Source organism: Halichoeres trimaculatus, unplaced genomic scaffold, assembly GCF_033239565.1.
Source record: "Halichoeres trimaculatus isolate MK-OKI-2021-1 unplaced genomic scaffold, fHalTri1.1 fHalTri1_scaffold_6, whole genome shotgun sequence".
In the NCBI taxonomy this organism is placed as follows: domain Eukaryota; kingdom Metazoa; phylum Chordata; class Actinopteri; order Labriformes; family Labridae; genus Halichoeres; species Halichoeres trimaculatus.
Genome location: NW_027437184.1, coordinates 5399407 through 5427168, shown reverse-complemented (window position 1 = coordinate 5427168; position 27762 = coordinate 5399407). Strand labels below are relative to the sequence as shown.

Here is a 27762-nt window from a genome sequence, read left to right as displayed (position 1 = left end):
TTTGACGTGCTGAAGCAGAGCGTTGCATTCTTGACACATATTTGCGCCGCTGGACGTGTTTGGATGGATCTAATGCGGGACAGATGCCCTGACACCTTCACTGTGAGCTGAGCGGACGGCGTGTTTACACCGAGGTCAACGCCCTCAAAAAGCACGGTGACATCACCGAGCGGCTGAGTGTTTACAGCAGCTATCAGCACGGCCCAGAGATAACGCTGCCAGCCTGGACGGTTCGTCTCAGGGGCGACTGATAAAGTTTTATGGCGTGATGATGTCACTGCGTCTGATGGTGCTGTAGCGCTCTGAGTTTCAGAGATAGCCTGCACTTTGTCAAGAGTTCAGACTGTAAACAGCTCAGCTGAGACAAAGTGACTTGTTTACAAGTTGAGAAATGCTGTGGGATGAGGGACGGTCTGTTTCATTACGAGCCGCTGGAATGAGATGGTGTGTGTGTGCCTGTGTGTGTGTGTGCACATGTGTGTGTTTTGGGTTAAGAGTGCCTGAGCCACAGGGGGTTGAGGTTCACAGCTTCTCCAGACAGCACCCCTGTCATTTCAACAGATGGGTCTGCTGGACGTCATCCTGTCCTCGGCCCCTCGCCTGGACCACACACCCCCACACACACACACACACACACACACACACACACTTCTGCCATCAGCACTTTTCAACAGGCCCACATCTTGATCTTCTCGTCCTTCTCCTGCAGCTGAGACGGATGACTCTCAGGAAACTTAAAACCATCTCTTCACCCCAGAAACCTCGGACGGTGAAGACGGATGAATCCAGAAACCCTCTGAACGAAACGCCAACAGCTAGCTGCTAATGGTTAAAGTTTGGGGAAGCGTGTGTTTAATACCGCTCGTCTTACACAGCCAAACCAAACCCGGCTCGGGCAGGATGTCAGAAACACCCAGCTCTCTGTGGCTCGCCTTCCAAGTAAACCAGACGCTGTGAAGCCTGGTGCTCGCCACAGGGACCAACGACGAACCACATCTTACTCTTTATCTTTAGCTCTATTTGCACAGATGGTCGACCTCGTGAGTCTCATCAAAAGCTCCTTTAACCTCGACATCTTTCAGCACAACTCCTCTTCCAGGTGAGGCGTTTTCAAAACATCTTCAAAGTGAACTCCTGAACTTTTATTTCATTCATCAAACGTCTTTTATTCTCACAGAACAAACAAAACTGGAAAGGTGAGCCTCCTCAGGTCAAATCCAGGCCTCGGCATGTCTCTTCAGATTTAATAAGAAGCCATTATTCATTTCTGGACAAAGGATAAATCTGCAGATATCAATCAGTACAATAACTGTATGACTGAGCTCATTCAAAAACAGCGAGTGGAGAAAATCCCTCAGAGTGTATCGAGTTGCACGCTCCTGCAGCGACACGACAGGTAAAGACATTTATGAGTCTTAATCTGTATAAACAGGGCTTCTGCAGGACAGGTAATCACATGCTAATGCATTTAGCGATGTATTCAAAGAGGTTTTGTCGGCTGGATGGGAAATTAAGCTGAAGAAGAACTTAAGACCCAGAGTTTAATGCTGACACGCTGGATATAGATCAGCAGAAAAGATCTTGTAACAGGTATAAGTTGGAGGAGGCTGTTTCAGGGGTTGTTTACATGACAACAGTTTAAGCCGACCTAAAACTCTGCTCAATCTGCCGAATCTGCTGACTGTCTTTCAAGAAAATGAGCATCTGTTGCTCCACTTCTGCTCTAAGCATTCACCAATACACCAGATGATCGGCTCAACTCTTCTTCAATCAATCAAAGTTTATTTACAGTGGGGAAAATAAGTATTGAACGCTTCAACTTTTGAAGGTGATTGACTAGGCCATTGTAACAGATTGATTTTCTTTTTTTTGAAACCATTTGAGAGTCAACTTTGCCGTGAGCTCATATCAAGAATTTCCCCATACATGGCTCCATTCATTGCTCCGTCAGTTATATGAAGTTTGCCAACACCATGAGATGAGAAACAACCCCATGCCATGATGCTTCCACCTCCAAACTTCACTGTTGGTGTAGTGTTTTTTTGGGTGATGTGCAGTGCCATTTCTCCTCCAAACATGGTCTGTAGTATGACAGCCCAAAAGTTCAGTTTTGGTCTCATCTGACCAGACAACATTCTCCCAGTATTCTACAGGCTTGTCAAGATGCTGTTTAGCAAACTTTAAACCAGCTTCAACATGCCTTTTCTTGAGGAATGGAGTCTTGTGGGATGAGCGTCCATAGAGGCCATGGTGGTGGAGTGCATTGCCTATTGTTTTCTCTGTAACAATTGTACCTGCTGCCTCCAAGTCTTTCTGGAGCACTTTCAGGGTGGTCCTTGGCTGGTTGAGTCCTCTTCTGACTATCTTTCTGACTCCCTGGTCAGAAATCTTCAAGGAGCTCCTGTGCGTGGCCTGTTGATGGTAAGGTGGTGCTTCTTCCACTTGTGAATAATGGCCCCAACGGTGCTGACTGGAATATTTAGGTTCTTTGATATAAGACTGTAACCAGTTCTATTCTGATGCTGAGCAACAATCAGGTTGTGAATGTCTTCAGAGAGCTCTTTGCCTTTACCCATCATGAGGTGTGTGGTATTTAACTGCTTGGTGAAAAAACTACCTTTTTTATAGGACCATCAATTTGCTCTAGCCCAGCTGATGTTGGTTTGCACTAATTGGAAGTTCAAGAAATAATTACTGACAGATTTCAGGTGGTATGGTGCATTTCCTTGCCAAAGTATACAGCCTTTCTATGGCGTGTTCAATACTTTTTTCCTGTGTTATCGCACTTAATTCCACATAATCAGTATTTATGGACCTGAATGTTGTGATTTCTTTTCATGTGTGATTATTTGTCTGGTTGGAATTTCATTTAATTTGCAGCTTTGAAAATCAACGTAATAAGTAAAAAGTTGAAGCATTCAATACTTATTTATCATTTGACCAATTCTAAATTTTTATTACATTTTCTTCCTGAAATCCACCTTGAAATCCAATCCCCAGTTGGGATCAGGATAATCCTGATTTGTTGGGTCAAAGTGATCCAAATCTTCCTAAAAGTTCTTAACAACACAAACTAAAGGTTTGATCCAGATTAAAACTAGGATTCAATTATGTGATCTAATCTGATTTTAAAATCCTTCTTTCCCCATTAAACAACCCAGTTTCCGAATTTAATCCAATCCGATGACCAAAATCCAATTGGATTACCTTAAAACAACCGGCCCATAGAGATAAACAAACACACTCCCCTCTATGGGAGGTTTATAGTCAGATTGTGGCTTACACCTGTTCATAATGTCATCAGATTAATGTTTGCACCGATGCCTCAGCTCACGTCGGCATTCCACAAAAGGAAATGACGCCTCATGAAATCCCTCCACTTTATAGATTCCCCACTTCCACCCTCACACCTTTGCAAGGTGTGATCCCCCTCCCAAACCTCTCCACCTGTCTTTCTTATTCATAACACGTTTTCTTCTTCTCTGCTCTGGAGATATTCCCTATGACCAGCTGGCAGATTTATAAGGCTGCACATCTGCTGTTCCCCTTATAAAAATGCCCGTTTGGTAACATCCAGATCCTGTAAGAGCTCTGCTTTTTAAAGATATAGATGTTTGGATTCTCATCGTAAAATCAGCTGTCTTATTAAAAAGATTTATCCCAACTCTTCCTGCCTGTACTGCTCTGAGCTTTAATGGAGATTTTGGCCAGGCGAGTTTATCTAGTGAATGCTTTATCAACCCAATTCCCCCAGTAACCTTATCTTGTTTTTCCAGTGTAGTCAAAACAGTTTAAAGTTAACACGAGCAGCTTCGGTCAATCTGCGACAGAAACTCAACACAACACGGCTGCTGAAAAAGACCATCTGTGAGATCATCTATTTCCTAATTTCTCCCTCTTGAGATTTGCTACTTTGCTGTTTTTTTCACAAGTTGTGGCTGCATTCCTGCCGGCCGAGGAGAGGAGAAACTTTCAACAGAAGGAAGAGAAACAAAAAAAGTATTTAAGAAAGTCAGCATTATCTGCAGATTTCAGCGACTTGTTTTAAGACAATAACAGCTGATATACCGATGAGTGTTTCTGCGTTTTCTTCCAAAGAAAGTGATGCAAAAAAAGATGGAAAGTTTGGATTTATGTGTCTGTTATGTTAAAGTTCAGTGTTGTGTTAAACTTTGCAGCATTCAGCCAAAGGGCACCACGTTCCTCCATTTATCAACCTGACGAAAAGTCCCTCTGATTAACTGGAGCTCGAATGGGAGAAGACCACAGCCAACGATTGGTCAAACAGGGTTAGACGGACAGATGAAGAGGAGGAGGAAGGTGGAGGAGGGCTCTAATTGAACTCATATGTCTGTTTTTAACAAGAGCTCCACCCGCCTCCTTCACCATAAACAAATTCAACTCTTTCTTCTCTGCCTGGTTGGTTTAATCCCAGGAGACCTTTTGAAATTAACCTTTTCACATGGCGCTGTGCACTGCTAACCAAACACAAACCAGCCCTTTACGCTCCCCGGGCCAGCGCTTCGGTGACTTATTGGGGGGAAAGACAGACAGGCCAGAGGAGAGCTGATTTTTGGGGGTGGGGGAGCAGAAAGCAGCTGAGTGCTGCTGCCTTAAAATCCACTGAATATGTCAGATATTTCATTTATTCCCTCTATTTAATAAAGCTATGAGGAAACGTTCATGGTGACCGAGCCAAATCATCACAGGATTGAATAAAAGTCTTTGTGAAGCAGCCAGTTAAAGCTGGATGTCTCAGGTGAAAGCAATTAAATTCAAGGCGCGGATAATAAAAGAGAGCAGCAGTTGTTTCAATTTGGACGGCAGCATGGAAGAGAAAAAAGAAAAACATCTGGGTGAAAGTTAGTTAACACCCTCTCACTGCAACCAGAGCATGATGAGCTAGTTTGTCGTTGGTTGACTTTTACAGAGCCAGTGAAGTGAAAGACAAATTCATAAAATGATTGGAGCAAAGACTTAATTCTGTGCTGTTTATGTTTTTGTCTGAAGATTTTTTATTAGCTTGAGATGGCTTTCTGTTAGCCACATCGCTAAATCTAATAATCCCTAATATGAGTTAATTCAGGTGAATCAAAGGTTTTATTTTCCAGATGCTGATACAGATTAGCTGTAAAATGCATTATCTGTCACTTAGAGATCAACTAAGGATAACAGTTATTGCTCTTTGCTTTTGTCAAACAGTTTCAATAAGATCCTAAAGATGTATTTTAACCATTGACTATGGTCACTTTCTACGATCTCCTCGTCCACATTCACAAGTGTTGCTGTAAAACTTGTGCTAGATGCACATTAGTGCCTTTATTCAACAATAAAGTAGGTTACGTTTTAACACAGATGCAGCCATTAGCAGCCAAAGTCTGCTCAGTAGAGGCTACAAAGAGCTCGTAGAGAATCAAAGTGGAGTCAAGTGACAAAAACAATAGTATTTTTTTCTTTTGAGAGTCTAATCACCTCTTGACTCTACCTCCTGACATATTTTACAATCCCCCCAAAATATGCACAAGAACGGCATCAACAAACATAATGTAGAGCCTCGTTTTTAACCTCTTATAAATAATGAAAATGAAACTTTTCAGAAAAAAGAGGACTTGGATACAACGCAGCCAAATGATATCAAATCGCCACAAAAATCAGATGTGAGAAACATTTCTACGAGGTGTATTATTTTTTTTAAGTTTGACCACAGCCCATCTGGAATGACAGGGGAGATTGATTTTTTGACCTATACTGCAGCCAGCCACCAGGGGGAGCAGTTTTTGTGGTGACAGTCACAAAATTCTATGAGTGTGACCAATAAACCTGTTTAGAACCTAAATTTCTTACTTATTTTCCAGTTGTGCAAGATGCTTGAGTTTGATTGATCAAAACCCACAACAACCATTATTAACTTTTATTAACGTGAGAGACGCCACAGGCTGACTCAAAGTTTACACAATGTAAGGTCAGTTAAAGTTTTCATATTGTTTACATGTGAAATCAGCTGTTAGCAGCCTGCATCATGTCAATGCTAACTGGTGCAAGGCCTGATGATTCCCCACAAGGTGAGAAGGAGGTGAGGACAGTGTGAGCTAAGAAGAGACAACATCGACCTGTCCTTCCATCCATCGTTATTGGGAACGTAAGATCTATCTCCAATTAGATGGACAAGCTAGCCATGCTAACACAGCAATAGAGAGAATACCAGCAGGCAGAGTAGCATCATGTTGTTCACAGACATGGTTAACAGAGCTAACAGCAGACACCAACGCCACATTGGAAGAGCTTCACCTGCTGTGAGCAGACAGGATCCAGGAGACAGAGACTGAACAGACTGCTGAAGAAGCTCAGTCCTGGACCCTGTGGAGGTGGAGGCTGGCTGACTGGACAATGATGGACAAGCTGTCATCATCTATTTTCTTATGGAACTTTTTGCACTTTCTACACACTTTTGTTTTCTTGATTGCTGCTGTGACTCCTCCTGAATTTCCCCTCTGGAATAAATAAAGTATTTTCCATTCTATTCTATTCTAAAGTCACGCCAAATCAATCTGGGGAAAAGGGTTCAAAGAGTTTAGCTTCTGCACTATGACACCATGAACTGTAACATGAGCTACAAGAAGAAGCTTAGCTTCTGTTGGTACCATATTGGTAAACAGTGCAACTAAAGCGTTAGCTTCAGTTAGCATCCACAGACAGATAAGATTCCACCTCTGTGAGACGTCAGCTGCCATAAGTGTTTTTATACTTCATTTCAAGTCAATTAAATAATCTTTTTGTTGATGTTTTCTGCTGACATGCTCTTATTTTTAGCTAGCACCCTGGTACTAAGTGGGATAATGAATGTTAAGCAGGTTTCTTCTGATGTGTCTTCATGTGTGTCTCATTCCTTCCACTGTTTTGCACTCTATGCACTTCTATCATTATTTTTGTGATACCATAATAACCCCATTTATCAACAAATTTATTGATCATCTTGAGTGGTTAAAGAAAGGGCTACTAAAGTTTTAAAAAACGGACCAGCAGCAGACTTTCCAGACTTCATTACCCCGGCGCAGAGTGCTCTCAGCGACCCCGTCTCTCATGAACACGCTGACAGCCAACAGAGCGAGGGACAGGGGGCTCCATTAGGAAAACCCAGAGAGCGATTTGGACATTTCTGAGGATTACTGGCTGATTAGTGAACACAAACAACCAAATAAGTGGGGTCACAGGTCTGTTATCTAAAAGGGCCCGCTGTGTGAATGAATGTGCGGTTGTTAAAAAGACTTCCCAGCAATCCTAAACTGCTCTCAGATTCCTTGGCAGGGGATTAAATAGCAGGAGACTCTGCAGACATATTTTGGCAACTTAAGACAATACTTTAAAGCCTTTATTGGCCCCTGACTGTTTCAGTGCTTTCAGGATCTTTATGTTGTGAATGTTGATGGCTCTTTTGCACAAATCTATTATAAGCAGCTACTTCTTTTTGAGTTTAAATATAGATTTTTGACAACTTCTGAACTCTATCTCTACATCTTCAGCTTGTTGATATCTTCTGCATCTGAAGGGCAAATGATTCTCAGTGACAGGTATTGGAAACTTTCCTTTTTCCATTCATAAAACAAAGCGGCATCATGCACAGATTTTTATTTTTTTTTCATCTGAGCAGAAATTTGGTTCCAAGCAGTGAAAGAATTACAGTCTGCAAGTCATGCAAGGACTCTGTCTGTCAACTCCTATTAATGTTCGCCTGGAGAATTCGCCTTCAGCTGCCAGACCCCGGACCGAGACTGGAGACCCTGGTGACGTGTGATCCAGATCGCTCAGCTTCCGCATTGTGAAGCCTCATTCTTTCCACAAGGCCGGCTTGCACAGCCACAATAGCTATCGCTGTAATAATAGGGTATAAGGCCATTCTGATGCGGCCTGCCTGCCAAAAAAACGACTGTTTGGCTTTAAAAATGACCGTCAGGCCGTTCCCACCTACTTGAAGCTGCCACTGTGTAACTCAAGGGAAGGAATTTTAAAAACCTGAGATGTCAGTAACTGCTGGTATTATTTTACTTCTGCATGAAACTCTTCCAAGTTTGGGGCCAGCAGATGTACAATGAGAGCTTTTACAGGGGCTGAGAGATGTTTGTGCTCTTCAGCTGTCTTTCTCATTGGAAAAAGGTTCAGATTTAAGATACTGATGATATGATGAGATTTAAAAGCTGGTAGGGACATTAAAGCTGGAGCCACTAGACGTCATTTGGTCCAAGAGCATCTCACAAAATCCGATCCATCTTGGAGTGATAATCTGCGAAGGAAAGCTGATGATTGAGGACGTGACAAACCTCTACAAACTGAAGTAGCAAGGATAAATCAGGGTTTTGTCTCTTAAAGCAATATGCTTTCCTCTCGATTGGATTCTCAAACAATTTTTGGGGTGCCAGTTTAATATCAATTGGGATTCTTCCATATTTTTGATTTTTGCGATTTTAAGTTTGCTAAACCAAACTAGGTGGAAAAAGTTGAATGATGACGATGTCTACAGACTAGGGATGCTCAATATTAGAGTTTTTACAGATATCTAATATGCCGATATTTAACAACTCATGTAGCCGATACTGGTACCGACATTTTTTCTGCGCACATAATTGTAGAGATCATCAACTCTCTTCTGTAATGGAAGTAGCATATTTCTAATATGCTGCACAGGTGTTGTCAAATTGATGAAGATGTTTTCTTAATTTGCATGTGCTTTCTTGCAAACACCACAACACAAATGCTAAATGCTCTAAATACACTACAACACAACAGAAGTGTTTCCAAAGGACACTTAAAGTGATGCACATCTGTCGACACGTTTATTGTTGACGGGGATTTTCAGTCACAGCTAAAAGTTTGTCGTTAAACCATCCAAAACGGAGCATTTTCATTGCTGTGTGGTTATTTTTAATAGTAATGTTGATTTTTTTTAGTATGGCTTGTTTTTTACGTGCTAAAAGAGGTCACGTGTGATCATATGTAAGTGTCCTTATAAAGATGGGATGACTGTACAGCTCTATCAGCCTCCTCCACACCACAGTTGTGTGGTGTAGGAGAGATATAGCATGCTGAATGAATTAACAATGAATCTCTTGTGATAAAGTTATGTACATTTATTTGTTCAGTGATAAAAGTTGTTATTTTGCTGGGAAAATGCTGTTGTACTGATGTATGCTAACCGCTAGCAATTTCCAGTTTACGTTAGCATCAAGCAAGCGCCAAGTGCTCTAAAGCGTTTTGGTTTGGTTTGGATTAAGAGCTATATAAAATGCTGAATGTATGAAATAAGAATCTCTTGTAAGGGAGTTTTGTATTAAGCCATTATTGGGCTTTAAGGGAGATCTATAGTTGCCCCATTTTGACCCTTTACTGTTATAAAAGTACAAACACATTAAGTGAGAGTTATGTACACATGATTTTACTTTAAAGTATGATTGACCTGAAATCAAGTCTTCTAGCTCAGGCTAGGTAGTGTTAGCAAATTACCTTTTAAGCAAGAAATAAAAACACATTCATTTTATAGCCTAAGACTTGCTAAATTATGTTGTACTTGATAGTTTTACAGTTCTCTGTATACCACTGTCAGACACTTTAGGTAACTCCAGCAAACACCTTATTTATTTAAACTCTGCCATCATAACACCGTCTGTCACTTTCCTTCTTTCGGTAACTGGGAATGCTGAAGCCACCTCTCAGTAATATGGAGCAATTTGTGCATATACTGTAATACAATGTTTTGAATAAATCAAAAACACGTACTTTTCACTTCATTTTCCAATACAACTGACAGAAAGCATGTCGACAGATGTGCATCACTTTAAGTGTCTTTTGGAAAAACTTTTGCTGTGTTGTGGTATTTGCTGAACATGTATTGTCAAATTGATAAAGATGTTTTCTAAATTTGCTTGTATTTTGTGTTTTGCATGTGCTTTCTTAAGTTGCAGCGCTGTGAGCTTTCAGGGCCACCATACATATACCAACACCGATAACTTTCCAATAATATCTCACATCCCTACTACAGACTATATCAGGAGCCATGTTTTCCCAACAAATGCACATCAAATGTGAGTCAGTTTTTGGGACTTGTTCAGAGGATCTGACTCCGCAACTTTTACAACCCAGCCTATAAACAAAGACTAAAATTAAGGATTTAAATTTGAAAAAAACAAAACATTTTTGAACAAAATAATCCAGATTTAAAATTGTGAAACACAAAATACAGATGCACTTCTCCCATCCTTAATGCGTACCCTTCCTAAATCCACCATCACTGCATTTCCTTATTCCCATTTATGAGAGTGTACCGTGTTCCTGAGGTGAAAGGAAACACTTCATAGCTTCCATGTGTCACGTCCTGCTCAGCAGCTAATTCCCACAAGTGTGCCTGGAATTTCCAACAAAGCCGTTCAGTCAACAACAAAGGATCCGCGAATTAAAGGGGAAATGTTAAAGACACAATGTCCTAAGAAGTGCCGTCACTGGGTTGTTAACTGGAGCTGTTAAATGGGCCCGAGTGGCACCAAGGAAAGGAAACTTGTAAAGTAAAATACAGATGAGCTACTAAGTAAGCAATGGAAATTATCCAAATGACTTGTTTCGTCAGGTTGGATCGTGCCTCCATGGTTTTAACCCTCCTGTCCCAGATCAGATCCAATAGCAGTAGGTGGGTTCATATGATGGACATGCAGCTTCAAATCTTTGCCAGCACAAACAGAAACCCAATCCAGCGATCCGATTCAGTTCACTTTTGCTCATTCTATCCAAACGGGCTCATCATGGAGCAGCTGTGCACCGACAGTATCGCACAGTTCAGTCCCACGTTGCTCCCTTGGCGCTTCTATTGTTTCCAATGTGTCCGCAGAACAATCCATCAGTCACTCACGCTTTATCTGAATTCAGCAGGACACTAAAAGAGAGTCAGCCTTGGTCTTTTATGTGGCCCCGGGGAGCGGATGTTTCCTCTTTTCAATCCAAGAGGAATCCACCTGAGCGTGAACGTGAAGCCTCCATGACTTGGCAGTTTCCACCCGTCCAGGTTCACTTCATTAAATCGGACGTTAGGGAACATTCTGGACCAAATTGAGGGAGGGAACCACGCCTGGGTAGGATATGAGAGAGAAAGACGGAGAGCCGGAGGGGAGATGGTGGAAGACTGAGAGACAGCTCTGCTAAGCCCTGCTGTCATGCGTGTCCGTGTTTGTATGAAGAGTTTAAACTGAAGGTTCCTCTCACCCAGGTTTGGTATTTCCTTCACATAATCAAAGCAAGACCTGAGGCGGTGCTGAGGTTTCAGGATGAAGGCTGTTGCAGAAAGGCTGGCTGGACTTAAAAGGCTTGTTTGCTTACACGCTCTTAAAACTGCACTGACAGAAAAAAATACCTCACGACACACTTTGTTTTTCTCATCTCCACTTCCATCTGCAGTTTGGTTTTTGGTCAAACATCTGATTTTTGGGCTGAGGAGATGGCATATTTAATAGAACTCAAACCGAGGATAATGTGCCAATGATATCCCATCCCTTCAATCCTGAATGAAAACATGTGCAAACAGTAAAAGTGCATCAAGATTTGTTTTGGTTCGCAGCTCAAACTGAGAGACATTTGATCCTTGCAGGTGCTTTAAAAACAGAAAGCGTCGCTTGTTCAGAGTCAAAGCCAACAAAAGCATAGTCCACTGTAAATTTGCAACTCTAGACTCTTAAGGAAAACTCATGGATCCCAAAGGTTAAACTCGTGTGTCCAACAAGTCTGTGAGGAGCATGTTTTAGCTTTCAATCTATCAAATATTTGATAGGTTACATTTGAATTTAGTGATGATGATGACGGAAAAATTAGGCCGTCACTGTGGTCATTGTGACTAAACCCAAAAGACTGTACAAAACATGGATTTAGTCTGTTTAACGGACAGGGTCAGAAAAATCCCGTCATAATGAGCACTTATCTGTCAATTAAAAAAATTGATGATGAGGCCTATAAGACATGAATTATATATTTTAGCATGCCATCACACAAAAGTGACTCAAATGCAACTTGTAACATTCGTTATGCAGGGCAATTAAGTTGGTTATTGGGCAGAAAGAGAAAATAATAGATAAATATTAGAAAATATGAATAATAAGCTGTCTAGAGCTAGAGCCAAGTTTCAAGTCAAGTTTTTTTGCTACCTTATTTTTGAATTCCATTTTGCCGGAGCTTAAACCTGTCTACTGAGCCACGTAGACTCAAAGTGGATGTTGTTTTGGCGTAAAAGAAGTCATCAAGTGAGAACACAGCAGATCAGCATCAAGTTTTTTGTCTTTGCCTCAGACGGCCGACTTCTTAAGTCTGTTTTCATTCTGCTGCTTCAGTCAGCGTTTTAAAGTCTGAAAACATTTCACCCGGTGAAGTCATGAAAAGTCGGCGTGACTCTTAAGCCCCGTTTCCGCCAAGCAGTCCAGTTCAGATCAGTACGGTTTGGTACGGGTTGGCTCAGATAAGCCTGGTCCTGTTTGTGTTACCACAGCCAACTGTGCCCCCTTGTGGTAGGCGGCATGTAAGCTGGAGGCTGATAGCTGCATCAGTCACACAATAGTGTGACGCCATAGTAGCGCGTCAGTAAACAGAGAGCAACGACAGAAGACATCCAGCATTTCATCTTCTTTGTGATTTCCATGTAGCTCTTTGATACGAAGTACAATCAAGCTTTGTTTCAGAGAAGTCTGTGTGCCACCAGGAGAAATACAGCAGCTGTCACACGGTAAGTGATAATGCTTTTGATCAATCAACAGTCTGCAGTGTTGTAGCTCCATCTTCCGAGAGCGGATCGGTTCAGTCTGGCACCCATAGGGAAGGGTCCCAAAAAGTGGAACAGTTTGTCGGTTATTTGGGGATCTGTCCCGGGATTACTCAGTGGAAATGCCGAGAAATTTGTTGCTTGCTGAGATGAACCGTTACAGCCCGCTACACAAAGAGGAAATCCTGGAACATGCGGTCCATGCCGCCTTAGAGTGGTAGTGATAACAGATGTGCATTATTCCATAGATCTTAAGCAAGCTGTCAGCAACAACCTATGGCAACAACATGACAGACTATGCATGCTCGCCACCAACTGGACAGGGGGTTAACTGCAGATGCCGAATGTGATTAATGAATGGTTGTGTGACAATAAAAGTGATGGACTGAATTGCTCTCAAGTTTTCTAATCCGTCAAAATGAGCTTCAGATTTTTCCACCATTTCTCAAAAAATTCTGTTAAAGACGCAGAATAATCTGTTAACGCCACCTCTGGTTAAGAAGCAGATTTTTGGAGCCAACCATATAGGAAATAATGGCTCGACCTTACTTTTGGTTGGTCTAGCAAGAGGCAAAAAGGCGGGTTTAAGAGCAGCTACAACACTCTCACTTAAGTCAGTCATGCCTCTAAGTATGCAAAACTTGTAACCTTAGTATCTTCAAAAATAATCTGTTAAAAAAGGTTCATGCTTGATAATAAGAAATAAGTTTTTCACATGGAAATCGTTTTTTAACCAGATTGTTAAAATGTTATTTGTGGCTCTTAAGATGTTTTCTTTTTTTTTAATGGGTGTGTATGTGGCTTCTTGGGCTTTTACAGCCAGCCTCTAGTGGACACTCAAGGAACTGCAGTGTTTTTTTTTTTGTTTTTTTTATTAATTCTGCACTGGCTTCATTTTAAAGACCGAAACGTTCTGTCTCATAAACACCTTTCTAAGACCGTATATCAGAACGAGATATCACATTTTCAGCTGTTCAAAAATAAAAAGCTCCAGCTAAACCTTGGGAAAGCTCAGAAAAAGTTGAACTGTTAACAAATTTGAGTTTGAAACTGTTTTATTGGTCCTCTGAGAGCCTTTTATGTCTATGTGTTTACTTTGGCCATGGTAAGAAATAAGTATCAGCTGAATTTGAGGTTTGGCTCAGACAAAAAGTTGGTTATTTCAAAATAAAATTCCCCTTGGAAGTTCAATCTACAAGAATAATCTGACAAAAGAAGAGAGTTCAACTGAAAACAAAACTCTTCTGTAGGTAGGTGTTAAATTTTCACTGATGTCGGCACAGATGAGATTTCACTCCTTCGTTTGTCCGTTGTCAGTTTCAACCTTTGGGACAAAGAGGCCAACAGACCAGTCCTGACTCCATAACTACCACAACACACTACTTGACAAACGGACACTCAGATTTCTGAGCCACAATGCGCTCATTGTCTGTCTTTTTTTGAGTCACACAATCTCCATACTCTCAGCATATGTGCACTGGAACACACACTCACACACACACACACACACACACACACACCACCTCTTCTTCTCTGTGTGCTCGGAAACCTGAGGGTCTGCCAGCGCTGGAAAACTTGGAAAAAGATCATCTGCTCGAGTTCATCGCGCTTCAAATGTCCGCTTGGCAGCTGGTACGACTGGAGAACAATCAAGATACTATTTCATAACCAGTGCAGTGCACAGTGGGACACATTATCTCATTCTTAATCATGTGAATGGTGCTGTTCATGTAATTTATGGATCAAGTGTTGGGTCTGTTTCTATGGATTCTGTTTGTGACACAAACAGGCTGAGAAAACCGGGGAGTCACAGGCACTGAACTCTACCACAGGGAAACGACCCCTAGATGTGAATTATCACCTCTGGCAGCTGATGGTGAAGGAAGCTGAGGATCTGAAGCCAAAGCAGTAGATGTGCAGCTAAGTCACCCACATAGTTAAGGTAGTGGAGCTCTGGAAATGCAGAAATAGGTCAAAGAACTTCCTTTACCGCAGCCGTTAAACTGCAATATGGCTGTGATTGCACTGATTCTAAAATCCTGATACCAAAACTGATACCTGGGCTTTGTTATCTGCCCGATCTGATACATGAATTTAATACTCTCTATTCCTGAATATGAGGATGAGACTGAGAATTATGTTGTGGAAACTTCAGGCTTTTCTAACTTTGTAAACAAAAATTAAATGAAAACATATTTAAACTGACTGTATTGTTATTTTGTGGGATTATAAAAGTGTAAATGTGTGGTCTGTCCTATCTGTCCAATGGATCAGGCCTTTGTCACCGATATCTGATCTTACAATACCAGGATTTGATTGGTGCATCACCAATAAAAACTGTGATCTGTAAAAGCTGTGATTGGTTAAAAAAGAAACAATAACACCTTCTTACTGCTGATCCAGGCAGGATATGTAAGGAAACCTTGAATTGAGACCCTTGATCTAATGTAAGAAACGACAGGGGTCTACATATCCTGCTATAGGTCTGCCACAGTAAGTAGCTTTTGTTGTTTGTTTGTTTTTAACCAATCACAGCCCAGTTTTGAATGGGGATGCACCAATCAGAGCCTGGTATTGGGTGTTGCACACTCACACCTACAGGTAATCTAAATTTATTAATTTACCTGATGAGAAACTGGAAAATAGAATAGAATAGAATAGAATAGAATAGAATAGAATAGAATAAAATAGACTTTATATTGTCTCCTAGGGGGAAATTTGTTGTGGGCTCAGTGCTGACATCGTACTGCCTTCACATACAGTTAAACATACTTCAGGTTGCCCATATTGCAAAACTTCGAGACATAAAAGAACAAAAACATCAACAAACTATGAATACATGTGGAGAAGATACAAACTCCACACAGAAAGGCCGACCTCGCCTGGACCAGGACTTGAACTGGTGACCTTCTTACTGTGAGACTACAGTGCTATACACTGCATCACCATCTTAAAGCCAACCTGAGGATTTCAACTACCAGAGCATGTGGCCCTGCTGTCTGAGAAGAAGCTCTTTCAGGTGTCCAGCAGCAAGAATTCAGCAAGAAAAGACAAATAATTCATGGTGAGAAGCACAGCTGTTCCAACAGTTGAATTTTTTTGTTATTTTGTGGACCACCTGAAGTGGACCCCATGTGACAAGACAGGCTGCTCAGCAGCCCTTAGGTAGTTTGAGTTTTAGACTGCTGGCTTAGGCCTGGACCACACGTATATGGATATTTTTTTGAACGTATATCTTTGTCCTCGTTTAAAAAAAATCTCCTCTGAAGCCTGCAATGACATGCCTGGCCATTAAGTGGCAGGTTAGCAAAATGTGAAAACCATAGAAGAAGAGCGTTATGAGCATGGGCAGTCAAAAACAGGAAGAAGAAGTAGTTAACAGAGTCAGGAGATGGTGAATCAAACAAATACAATATCATCACATTTGTTTTTAGAGCTGTAATGAGGGCAAAAAGTGCAAAGAACTCAGAAATAGCTGTAAATGTTGGCCATAGTTCTTGTTGTTGGCAACTGTTGCTGCAGTGACTTGTTGCTAGGTGCTTGACATCATTGCGTCAACACCAGCTTCGCTTAAAATGGCTACACTTTTTAAATGTCCCCAATGTGGGTGAAATCGCTGTGTTTGTGTGGTTGAGAGGCAGAAAAATGTACGTTTAGGAAGATATCCATATCAGTGTGGTCCAGGCCTTTGTAGGGCTAGGACGTTAAGCTATTCTCGCAATTCAATTCTATTACAACTTTTGGGGTACCCATTCAATTTAAATTGCAATTCTTCGATATTTACGATTTTCAGTTTGATTTTTTAATACCAGATCATGAGAAAAAGGTAAATGATGATGGTGATAATGTCTACAGACTATATCAGGAGTCATGTTTTCCTATAAAATGCACATCATGTGAGTCAGAGAGAAAATTTCTCCCTCTGCTGGAGAGAAGTGGTAGTTTTTGGTAACTAAAGTAGTCAAACAAAAGATCCCAATTTATCTTTTTTTTATTTTTTTTCTCCCACCCCTATGGCTTAGATACCAACGTCTGAACCTTGCCTATCTCCCACTGTATGTAGTACCACATTGGGACACCACTGTTATTGCATTAATTGAAAGTTCAAAGGCGGGATGACAACCTGCTTTGCGGCACTTTTGTGAACTAGCTGTATGAAAGAGGCCAAGCGTGTGCCCTGCATGGATTGACATAAGTTTTTACTTCTCTTGCATTCATAAAAAAATCTCTGGCCTCAATTCGAACCTTTCCCATTGGCTCTGATCTCACTGAGGCTTTGTGGATGATACATAGTAGTCTTATGATTGTTGTGTCCCTTGGAAACCATGACTCTGTAGGTGAATTTATAATGAGCTTAGGGTTGTGCTACATGTAGAACTTGCAGCTGGAGTGGACGTCCAAACTTTTGAGCAAAGCTTGTGGACACTAACGTTAGGATTTCTGGAGCATCTCAGTGTTCATGGTGTCTTTGGTTTGTGTTGTCCAGCAAATGCAACCACAAGTTTTCTCTCTGCCTTTTCCCTCTGACAGAACCAGCTGGACTTTGCTTGATACACTTGCAAAACAAATCTGAAAAATAAAGATCTAAGTGTGTGATAGAGTGACTTTTTCCTCGAAACTAACATCAATGATACAATTTGAGCCAAATCAGAGTTGAAAGCGGCGACCCCTCCCATTTTACAACTCTGTTTGATGAACACACACTCACATAAATCCAGCCTTGTTGTTTTTTTTTGTTTTTATGTATCAGGCGCGCTCGTCTCACCACTTGGCCCGAGCTAGACCATCATGTGAAATGGATTTCCAAGAGCACCACCAGAGACTTCACTGATTAGTCCTTTCTCTCATTTGTGGCCTGGTGAGTAATTTTAAGACTATTTTCCAACCGAGGCCTGAAAAAAGTCGGAGCTCTGAAGCTCCGTATGAGAAAACCCGGCTCTGGCAGCATCCCCCGTGGGTGTGAAGTCGAGTCTAAAAGAAACCACTTGGGACCTGAGCGGAGGAAATCCAGCAGAAGCAGTGGTTACCTGTGAGTCGGGCTCCATGTAAGGGCTTGTCTTGCCGTCTTCACTCACGGCTGGCGACCACACTCGGTCTCCTGATCCGGACCTGAAAGACAACACCCATGGGGAGAAGGAGAATCAGGAAAAGCATCGAGGCATGGGCTCATTTCTGCTGAGAGGTATAGAAATGTGTTTCTCTGACAGCTTTCCCACAGGAGACTGAGCGTTTAACGTTTCAACATTTCACTCTTCAAAATGAAACCGAAAGAAGGGTTAACTGACAGACGCTGTTCACAGTAATCCTTTAAGAGTAACTCTGAGCTGGGAAAGACGACGACTTCCAAGTGATATCAACATGAACGGGACAAAGCATCTGTTCTGGCCTCCTTCCACTTGTTTAAAGATAAAGTCATCAACACATCATAGCAACGTTGTATGAATTATTCAGATTTTGGATAAACTTCAGGATATTTTGGCCAGGGGTGTTTCAAACCTCCTGATAACTGAATTACTGGTATCTGAGGTTTCCCCCTGCCTGTTTAGATTATGAGTAATTGCCTCCAGTTGCTTTGACTTACAGAAGAGGATGACTTAGAGACTGCCAACAAATGTAAAATACAGTATTTATAGCACTGCTGAATGAGCCTACTGTGTGTATACACAAACTGAGCTCTACATGATTTATTTCCTCTTAAAGAGATGGAGAATCACACGCTATTGGTGAAACTTGGGGTGTGGAAATTCTGCCTCATGGGGAAGAGAAGGGGTTCAACACAACTTAGCACAAAAGGTATGGAAACTTGTGTTTGGTGGGTTATTTTTTGTTCCTATGCTGTTAGAAAGTGTATTTACTTCTCTTTTAAATGGAGCCACATTTGTAGGGAAGGACGGGATGAGCGGCAGATAACAGTGGGTTTGGTCCAAATCTCCTCTGCCAATGCCAAACAGCTTATTTTGCTGCTGCTGTTGACTCTAATTTTAAGCTTCTAGTACACACAGGTGAGCATATTTTCTGCTTAAGTGGTTGGTAGGTGGCTGCTCCAAGAATCAGCCATATTTGACTGATCTGGCTAGGGCCCCTATGATAGGGCAACTTCAAGATTTGGCAAATTTTTCATGGGTGTAACCCACATATTCAGCTCTGCTTCCCCCAACAAATGCATGTTCCTTACAAATGTGGCTCAATTTACAAGTGAAATATAAACAGGCTTTAATTCAATTCCATTCAAACAACTTTATTGGTCTCCAGGGGGCAATTCAAAGGCACACAGAGCAGTAAATTAACAACAGTGCAAAAAAAATAAAAATAAATAAAGTGTCAATTTATGTACCACTTAAAGCTTAAACTCAACTTAAAACACAAAGTATAAAAGTATATAACAAGTAATATAGGTGGATATTGGTTAGGCTACAACAATAACAGCACAAAATTTAACACCAAGAAGCATTGTTGCATCAAAGAAATAATCTACTAAACACAAATGTCTTTACTTTTGTGGCAAATTTTAATTTGATCTCAACTAGTCATCAAATATCAAAATATGCAACACAACTCCTGAAAAACAAAAAAGTGTTGACATTATTTTCAAGGCAGATCTATGTCCCAGCTTTAAACATGACTAGTACTAATCTAAAATAAGTGATTTTGTCATAATGTGCACCATAGTTACTTCAGTGTTATTGTACAAGCTTGCAGCCGTTTGGTGAAAGGAAATGAGGAAGACAAAGAGATGAGAAGGAGAGAGAAAATTGACAAAAAAGGTTGTGGAGAAATTACTGTGACTTTGGACTTGCGCTTAGCGATGGGAATCAAAACTGGTTCCTGTTGAGAACGGATAAGAAATGTTTCAATCCATCGATATTGTTAGCCTTAACAATTCCCTTAGTGATTCTTTACACTACACCAGAGCTACGGGACCTTATGTCAACTGGTCTGCTGCAGCTGTTTTAGCTTAGAAGTTAGATAACGTTACTCAAGAAAACTCTGATTCAGGATTTTATTTACTGTATCTCCTTATTTACCAAAAACGATACAAACAAAATAGCGCTAGCTTGATGCTAACATATACGGGGAAATTGCATTGATGTGCTAGCAGTCAGCATACATCAACTTTCATCACAAAAACATATCACGGTTACTCTTTGTAAAAAATATTGAGAACTTATGCCTGGCTTCATAACTACAGAAAGGTTCCAAACAACTCAAACTATTGCTATAACCACTCAGACACTAGATGGCCTACTTCAGTCTATAACATACAACAACAGTACATTAATGTCACATAACGTATTATTTTAACATATTTCTTTATATTTACGTCCAGAGATATCTAGATCCAGTAACCAATTTCATTCTGATTTGTTTATAACTTAATTTCATGTTGTTGACAAATAAAACCTGTAAAGCTATTTTTTTACAAAGAAAATTCACAGGAAGAATTTATTAGGGACTTGTTGAACTGTTGAATTCAGGTAAAAGTCTGATGTGCCTTCTTTTCAAACACTTATAAATTATTACTGTGCAATGATGGGTACAGTTTAAAAACCCTTAAGCATCTTAAGAGACTCTAAGCCGTAATAAGTGGTGCCATTTTTCCGTGTGTTCTTTCCAACCCTGTTGCTGACATATCAAGGATATTATGGATCAACCCTAAGCAGCTCAGCTCCAGTAAACATCTGCTCACAGCATGAAAAACTCACACGAAGACACAACTGACTAATTACTGAAAATGAGACGCATCTGAAAATAATTTTACCAATTAATACTGAAGCATCATTTGCATTCCTCTTTGATTTTAGAGTTAGGAACTAAACAAGCCTGCACGTCATAAATAACAATTCAAAGAAGATCAGCTTGTTGTTTAGGTTGGGAGGCTTATGTTGCCGGGGTGTGGGCTGTAATCAGGGGAAGCATCCAACTTATGAAAGGGGGTGACGCCAGGACACCCTAAAGAGGATCTGAAGAGCAGCGTGTGTGGCTTTGAGTGTTTGTCCTTTATTCACCCACAATCCTTTTTTCCAACACATCCAGTTATCCGTATACATTCATTTATGTGTTTTGTTTTGTTTTTAATCTGGCTGCTTGGGTTGATCGTGCAGTTTTGCGCTGTAGGCTCATGTTTTAATCCACGTTTTGATCGACTTGTTTTGTTGGAGAGGTGCGACACTGATAAAGTGTTTTGATATTATTATTATTAGCTGCTACTGTCCGCTCCATGGTGGGAAGGGCTGACGTCTGAAGTGCTGAGGTCATGCTGCAGCTGGCAGAGCGTTGGCTGAGCTGAGGGAATGCTTCAGATATGAACTACAGAGGTGTTGCTATCAAGGACGCTCTTGTGAGGCGGCGAGTGTCTGGTGGATGAGCAACAGAAACCGCGTAGGATTGAGATTGTTTGGTTTCGATGGTTACGGCACAAACAGCCTATTGAAAGCAGAGAGAGATCTTGAGAGGCCTTTTTGAGTTGACATTTTGGAAGCACAGGACAAAAACATGGAATTTACCATCCATAATCATGAGGACGTGAAGGATGACAGCCAGTGGAAACTCTGAGAGGAGAAGCAGCTCGGGGTTAAAGTGTCTCACTGTTCTCTTGGTAAACTGTAGATCAGACTGAGGAGGGACGTCTGTGAGGCTCTTCATATCCAAAACATGCTCCACTTAAAAAAACTGTACAAAACACACACTTAATCTATTGAGTAATAGATATAAATTAGTTCTTTCTTCAAGTGTGAGCACTTGGAGTGTCTCAGATATGAAGTCATATAAAGACTTGTAGCAAACAGAAACATTCTGTCAAACAGGATGTAGATCAGGGCAATGATTCGTCTCATTAGAGTGTAAATAATGCATACAGCCCAGTCACAATGGTTAGGAATTTAAGGAGAGAAGGCCCAAGATCAGACGTATAAGACGCTTTAACAAAAGATTACAAAGGCAAAAAGCAACAGGTGCAAACACAGGTGAAACTAATGAGGTGCAAAGAAAGTGGAGGTGAACCAAAGCATAAAACACAAGATGTGTGACCAACAAAATAAAACAGGAAACACTTCACACACAAGGAATTTATGAACAAAGACAAAGAAAGACAACACCAGACAAGACAAGACATTCTCCATTCCTTAACATGAAGGAGAGACTGAGCAATATATTTTGGCAACATCAGGCTTTTGTGACTTTTAAAACCAAAATGAAATAAAAATATACTTAAACTGACCCATCATTACTTTATGGAGTTTTAATGTGTAAATGTTTGGCGAGTGAATCTCCAACATCAACAGAAATTAAAAACAATTCATGTGTAAACTTCAGCTGTGGATAGGTGAGGAAAGAAAGTTGCATGTATTGCAAGTTGCTGTCAGAGTTGTTGTCTAAAGCATAAAGTACCTAAAACTGCGGAGCTGCTTAATCTGCCTTCATGATATTTTAGAGCTGTTTGGCAAAATTTCCCAGATCCATCTTCAAATATTTATCTATTCATTTATTTTTAATTCATTTATTTTTTTTATTCATTTTTTTATTCATTTAAAATGTTATTATTTTTTAATTTTATTATTTTTCAATTTCATTATTTTTGATTCATTTATTTTTTTCAGGTTTTATTTATTTCATTATTTTTTAAATGTTATTATTTGTTTATTTATTCGTGTATTTTTAATTTATTTGTTTATTATCCATTTTTTAAAATTCATTTCTTATTTTTTTTGTATTATTTTTTAATTTTTAATTTTCTATTTATTCCCTTGTTTGTTTATTTCATCATGTATTTATTTATCCATATATTAATTAATCCATTTATTCATGTATTTATGTATTTATGTATTTATTTAATGTCTGTCTTTTTGCAGTTTTTAATTTTCTGATATGAAATTTGTATTGAGCTAGTACACTACTTGGGGCAGCTTGAGTTGTTGCTTTATAAATAAATTTGACCTTTGACCTTTTGACAATAAGGTAACACTGCATAGAGCTAGATAGGATGGATCTCCATCTCTTGGCCCTTTTCCACTGATGTCTGACTTTTTCAGTGTGTCTAAAAGAATAACAACACGGGCGAAACTACTACAGAAAAGGGAGATAAACCAGAGAAAAACACAATATACACAAAATACTCTGATTTAAGTAGAAAGAAACAAAACTCAAACTGCTGCTTCACATTTATCACCTGTTGATTGTCTCTGACTTTGAATCCAGCCTCAACGTAAAAACTTCTTGATTTATAAACCAGATCCTCACAGATTCTTCAGAAGTACCTCCTGTGTCTGCTGCTGTGCCAAAGAGACATAATCTGTGCTGTGTCTCTTCATTTAGCTTTGTTATGATAAATCAGACAGAGAAGAAGTGCTCTTTCACTTTCTACAACAACATTTACCACGAATAGAGAGTAAAGTAAAAGATATAAATCTAACAATAACACCAGAAAAAGATCATTTTAGACTGAACTGAATCTTCTTTTTTTTCCAGCATGTTAAGTTGCTTTAAAACTGATTCCTTAGAAGCAATGAAGTGGTAATACTCCTTCATAAAGACGGTAAAACTACAAGAGAAGTTGGGAAAAAACAAACACTTTCAACAGCAAAGGTGTTGCAAGAAAATGTGGACCACAGGAATTTGATTTAAAAAGAAAGTAAAAGCAAAAGTAACAGATGTAAAAGTGAGAAAAGATAAAGTCAGAAGCAGATGAGAAAGAGGAAAGTCTCAGGTCATCACAATCACTCTGCTCTCTTTTCTTACGGTCATACTTTCCCCTGCCTGACCTTACCCTGTCAGATTTCATTTCCTGATTGGAGAGATCTGCTTTTCAGAGCAGTGGATGAGTTTACTTTGGCTTCACAGGATCCCTGTGTTCACGTCGGGGGGAGCGTAAGACAGACATCCGAAAAACCAAGTGCCCTCAAATTAAGATGCGGCTGATCGGGGGAACATTTCAGGGTTCACTTAGAGTTTCGCCTGGTTGCCTCACGCAGCCAAACCCGTCTAAAAACAGACCAAACATACACCAGACAACAGAGGAGCAGTTCTTTTTATGTTTTGTAAAGTGAGAGAAGTTAAAATACTTTCTCCTCCGGGAGTAAGAACAGACGATGTCTTTAAAAGAGGAGTTATTGAGGTCTCATCTTTACGCCAGACCAGAGGGTCACTTCAGAAAAGCCAGGGTCTGGGTGATGACAGGATCAATGCAGGAGGGGGAAATGAAGGAAGGTTTGTGGTTTCCCCTTCCTCTCTTTCTGCTACACAGACTCCCAAAGTCATTGATGTCGCGTTTAAAACCGCCACAAAAAAGAGGCCTTGGGAGAGCGTTAGAGGGATGATGCAAGGGAGGGATGAAGGAGGAGGAGAAAGGGTGTGAGCCGGGTGCTTTTGGAAGTTTCTCTCTTTCTTTGTCCCAGCTGGAGTCCTGCGTTCCTCTGGTCCCATGCAGCCTCGTGCATAATTCCTCAGCAGTGAGTCACAGGTCCTGGAGTCAAAGCGAGACAGCGGGGGCAAGTCCTCCGCCAGACTCTGACTCTGTGTCTTTTCCCAGCCTGCGTCTCTGATTCCTCCTGAATCCTCAACCCTGTGTTTCTTTATGATTCTTTTGATAATGATCAGATTTGGATTTCTTTTCTTTGCAGGGCTCGAATGTGCATTCATGGATTTCTCATCACATACGTTTTTAAAGATGTTAGCCTTACTCTTTGGTCCAGAGTGACTAACCCTGACCCTGAGGCAAACCTGAAATCAAAGCTGTTTGTTTGTTGGCGTACGCTGTCATTTCTACCACCCTTTCTTGGCTTCCCCCTCCTCTGTGCCACCACTGTCCTCACTCAGACACTCACTAACTACCTTCAAAGGCTTTATTTCAGTCTGTGGTTAAAGACAGATGAAGGTTATTTTGTGGCTTGAACCTTGTTTGAACTTTTTGTGGGCTTACGGCCTAATACAGCTATCTCTTATCACAGGACAAACTGCCTTTATCTTGTGACCCTCGTGAAGATCATGAGAAGCAATAAAAAAAAGCCAAAGCTGTGATTCTGATTTTATTAGATTTAGTTAACTTGTTAAACTTGGGGAAGTAATTTGAGTAAACTGTTTAGTTCTGTGATCACTTGCCAGTCCGACCTTATCTCACCACCCAGGTGTTAAGAAAGCAAAATAGAAGTCCAGAGATACAAAATAAAAAACAAACACTTGTTGCTTCCCTTTGGACTCTGTTTGGCGTTACTCAAAGATCCAGTTCACAAAAACCTCACGAGTATAAGCTGATGGTTAAGAAGTTAAAGACATTAAATCTGACATCAACTGCTACATTGGACAGTGGGAGGGAGCCCACATTAATGTCAGAAGGCCCATTAGTCAGAAAAGTCTGTTAGTCAGAAAATCAGATAGCCCCCAACTCAAACGGCCCTTTAGTTGGAAAATCAGGAGGCCTGTTAGTCAAAAAAATCAGAGAGCACCTTAGTGAGGAAATCAGAACACAAATTCGACAGAAGGCTCTTAATTCAGAAAAACAGAAGGCTTTATTCGTCAGAAAATCAAAAGGCTCCTCAGTCAGAATACAGAAGGCCAGTTAGTCAGAAGGTTGGTTAGTCAAAGGGCCACTAGTCAGACAAGCAGAGGGCCTGTTAGTCAGAAGGCCTGTTAGTAAGAGGCCTCATTAGTCAGAAAAACAGAGGGCCTTTAAGTAAGGAGGCCCTTAAGTCCTTAAAACACAAGACCTGTTAGACATAAGGCCCGTTAGTCAGAAAATTTAAAAAGCCCATTAGTCAGATGGGCCATTAGTCAAACAATCAGAAGACCCCTAAGGCAGAAGGCCTGTTAGTCAAAAAAAATCAGAGAGCTCTTTAACGAGATAATCAGAAGACCAGCTTGACAGAATGCTCTTCATTTCATTAAAATAGAAGGCCTGTTATTCAGAAAATTAAAAGGCTCCCCAGCAAGAAAATCAGTTAGTCAGAATATCAGTTAGTCAGAAAATGAGAAGGACTGTTAACCTGAAGGGCCACTAGTCAGATAGACAGAAGGACAATTAGATAGAGGGTCTGTTAGTCAGAAAATCGGGAGGGCCCATTAGTCAGAAGGCTGGTTAGTCAAAGGGCCACTAGTCAGAAAAGCAGAGGGCCTGTTAGTCAGAGGCTTCGTTAGTCAGAAAAACAGAGGGCCTCTAAGTCCCTAAGAAGGTCCTTTAATCATAAAAACACAAGATACGTTAAACAGAAGGCCTATTAGCCAGAAAATTTAGAAAGCCCATAAGTCAGATGGATCATTAGTCAAACAATCAGAAGACCCCTAAGGCAGAAGGCCTGTTAGTCAAAAAAAATCAGACAGCTCCTTAATGAGATATTCAGAAGACCATCTTAGCAGAAGGCTCTTTATTTAGAAAAACAGAAGGCTTGTTGGCCAGAAAGCCTGATAGTCAGAAAGACGAAAGGCCAGTTAAACAGATGGTCTGTTAGTCAGAAAGTCAGAAAGCCTGTTGGTCAGAAGGCTCATTAGTCAGAGGGCTTGTGAGTCAGAAAAACAGAGGGCGCCTAAGTAAGAAGGCCCTTAAATCATAAAAACACAAGACCTGTTAGACAGAAGGCCTGTTATTCAGAAAATTTAGTAAGATGGGCCATTTGTCAAAAAATCAGAAGATCCCTAAGGCAGAATGCCTGTTAGTCGAAAAGTCAGAAAGTCCTGTAGCCAGAAAAGCAGAAGACCAATTAGACAGAAGGCTCTTTATTATGACAATTAGAGGGCCTATTGGTCAGAAAATAAGAAGGCCTGTTAGTCAGAGGGCTTGTTAATCATAGTGCTCACTCGTCTGAAAATCTGAAAGCCTGTTAGTCATAAAATTCAAGTATCAACTACTACAAACTTTTTTTCTAACAACAGTTCTTTTGCCAATGTGCACTTCAGACCACTTTTGCGTCCAGGTGTATTACGTGCTAAACTTAGGCCTTTATTTTTACCATAAGATAGCCAGGTAGTGAAGTGTTGCTTTGTAGCTTCCCTTGTCCTTTGCTTCAGTGTAACACTAACTTCTCTGGCAATCTAACTCATTTCTCAGCACATTTAAATCCTCTCTCCCAGCAGGACTCCTGAACAGCCCAACCAGCGCTGGAAACACACATCATAACCACCATCATCTGTGTCTCAGGCCTCCGTAACCACATGGCTTTCTCCAGTAAGCTCGGGCAGAAGGAGGGGAAAGGAGGGTGGAAGAAATGAAAGAGGGACACATGAAGAGGAGGTATTAAAAGATGAAAAAGTGATGGAGGAGCTTTGGGTTTGGGGAGGTGGAGAGGCACATGGAGGTCAGAGAGGAGGGAGGGAATAAAGTGAGAAGATGTGAAGAAGAAAAAGGTGAATAAGAAGAGAAGGAAAGAGGAGAAGGTGCTCCACAGCTGGTTTGTGTATCCCAAGACTCTGTTTAGGTCTGAGGATATACAGTCCGAGCAGAGCAAACACGACACACTCCAGTACGGATCCTGTCTGTCTGTAAAACTCCTCTGACATTTCAGTGAACTTGGACAGCGTGCATAGCAAGGTTGGCCGCCATTTTTCCTCTCCAGCGAGCCGACACAGCTCCATTTCATCATCGGTGAAACTAGCGAGGGTGTTTGACCTCGCGGTGGAGCGCTGACAGGCGTGCATCAGCAGACAGGCCTGATGGAAAATGGAAAGCTGTGGTATCGTGGTGACCTAATTGTGATTTTCTTTCTGTTTATTTGTCCTGGACTTTCCTTTTTTCTTTCTTTCCTTCAACTATTTTTCTCTTCATTCCTTTTACTTTGGACCCACTCATACTACCTTATCTAGATCCATGGCAGAGGTGTGGAAGAAAAGGTCCACCATGTTTGCATTAATCCGCAAGTGCATAAAAAACAAGCTGTAAAATTACTGTTCAGTCCCAAAAACTGCAGTTCCTCAAATGGCCACATGAGGCTTGCCCCAAATGAGAGCTAACTCTCATCAACTCTGGTGATAATAACTAATTTTTCCATCTTAAGACTTAT

General features: G+C 40.8%; 1 protein-coding gene across 1 annotated transcript in view; it reads right to left on the bottom strand.

Annotated features, from left to right (window-relative positions):
* The window catches only part of pdlim4 (PDZ and LIM domain 4), a 76324-nt gene that overhangs the window by 22381 nt on the left and 26181 nt on the right, over positions 1–27762 (bottom strand). Inside the window, exon 3 of the mRNA XM_074673076.1 lies at positions 17809–17890. Coding sequence (XP_074529177.1) covers positions 17809–17890 — 82 coding nt within the window. The remainder of the gene's footprint in view (positions 1–17808; positions 17891–27762) is intronic.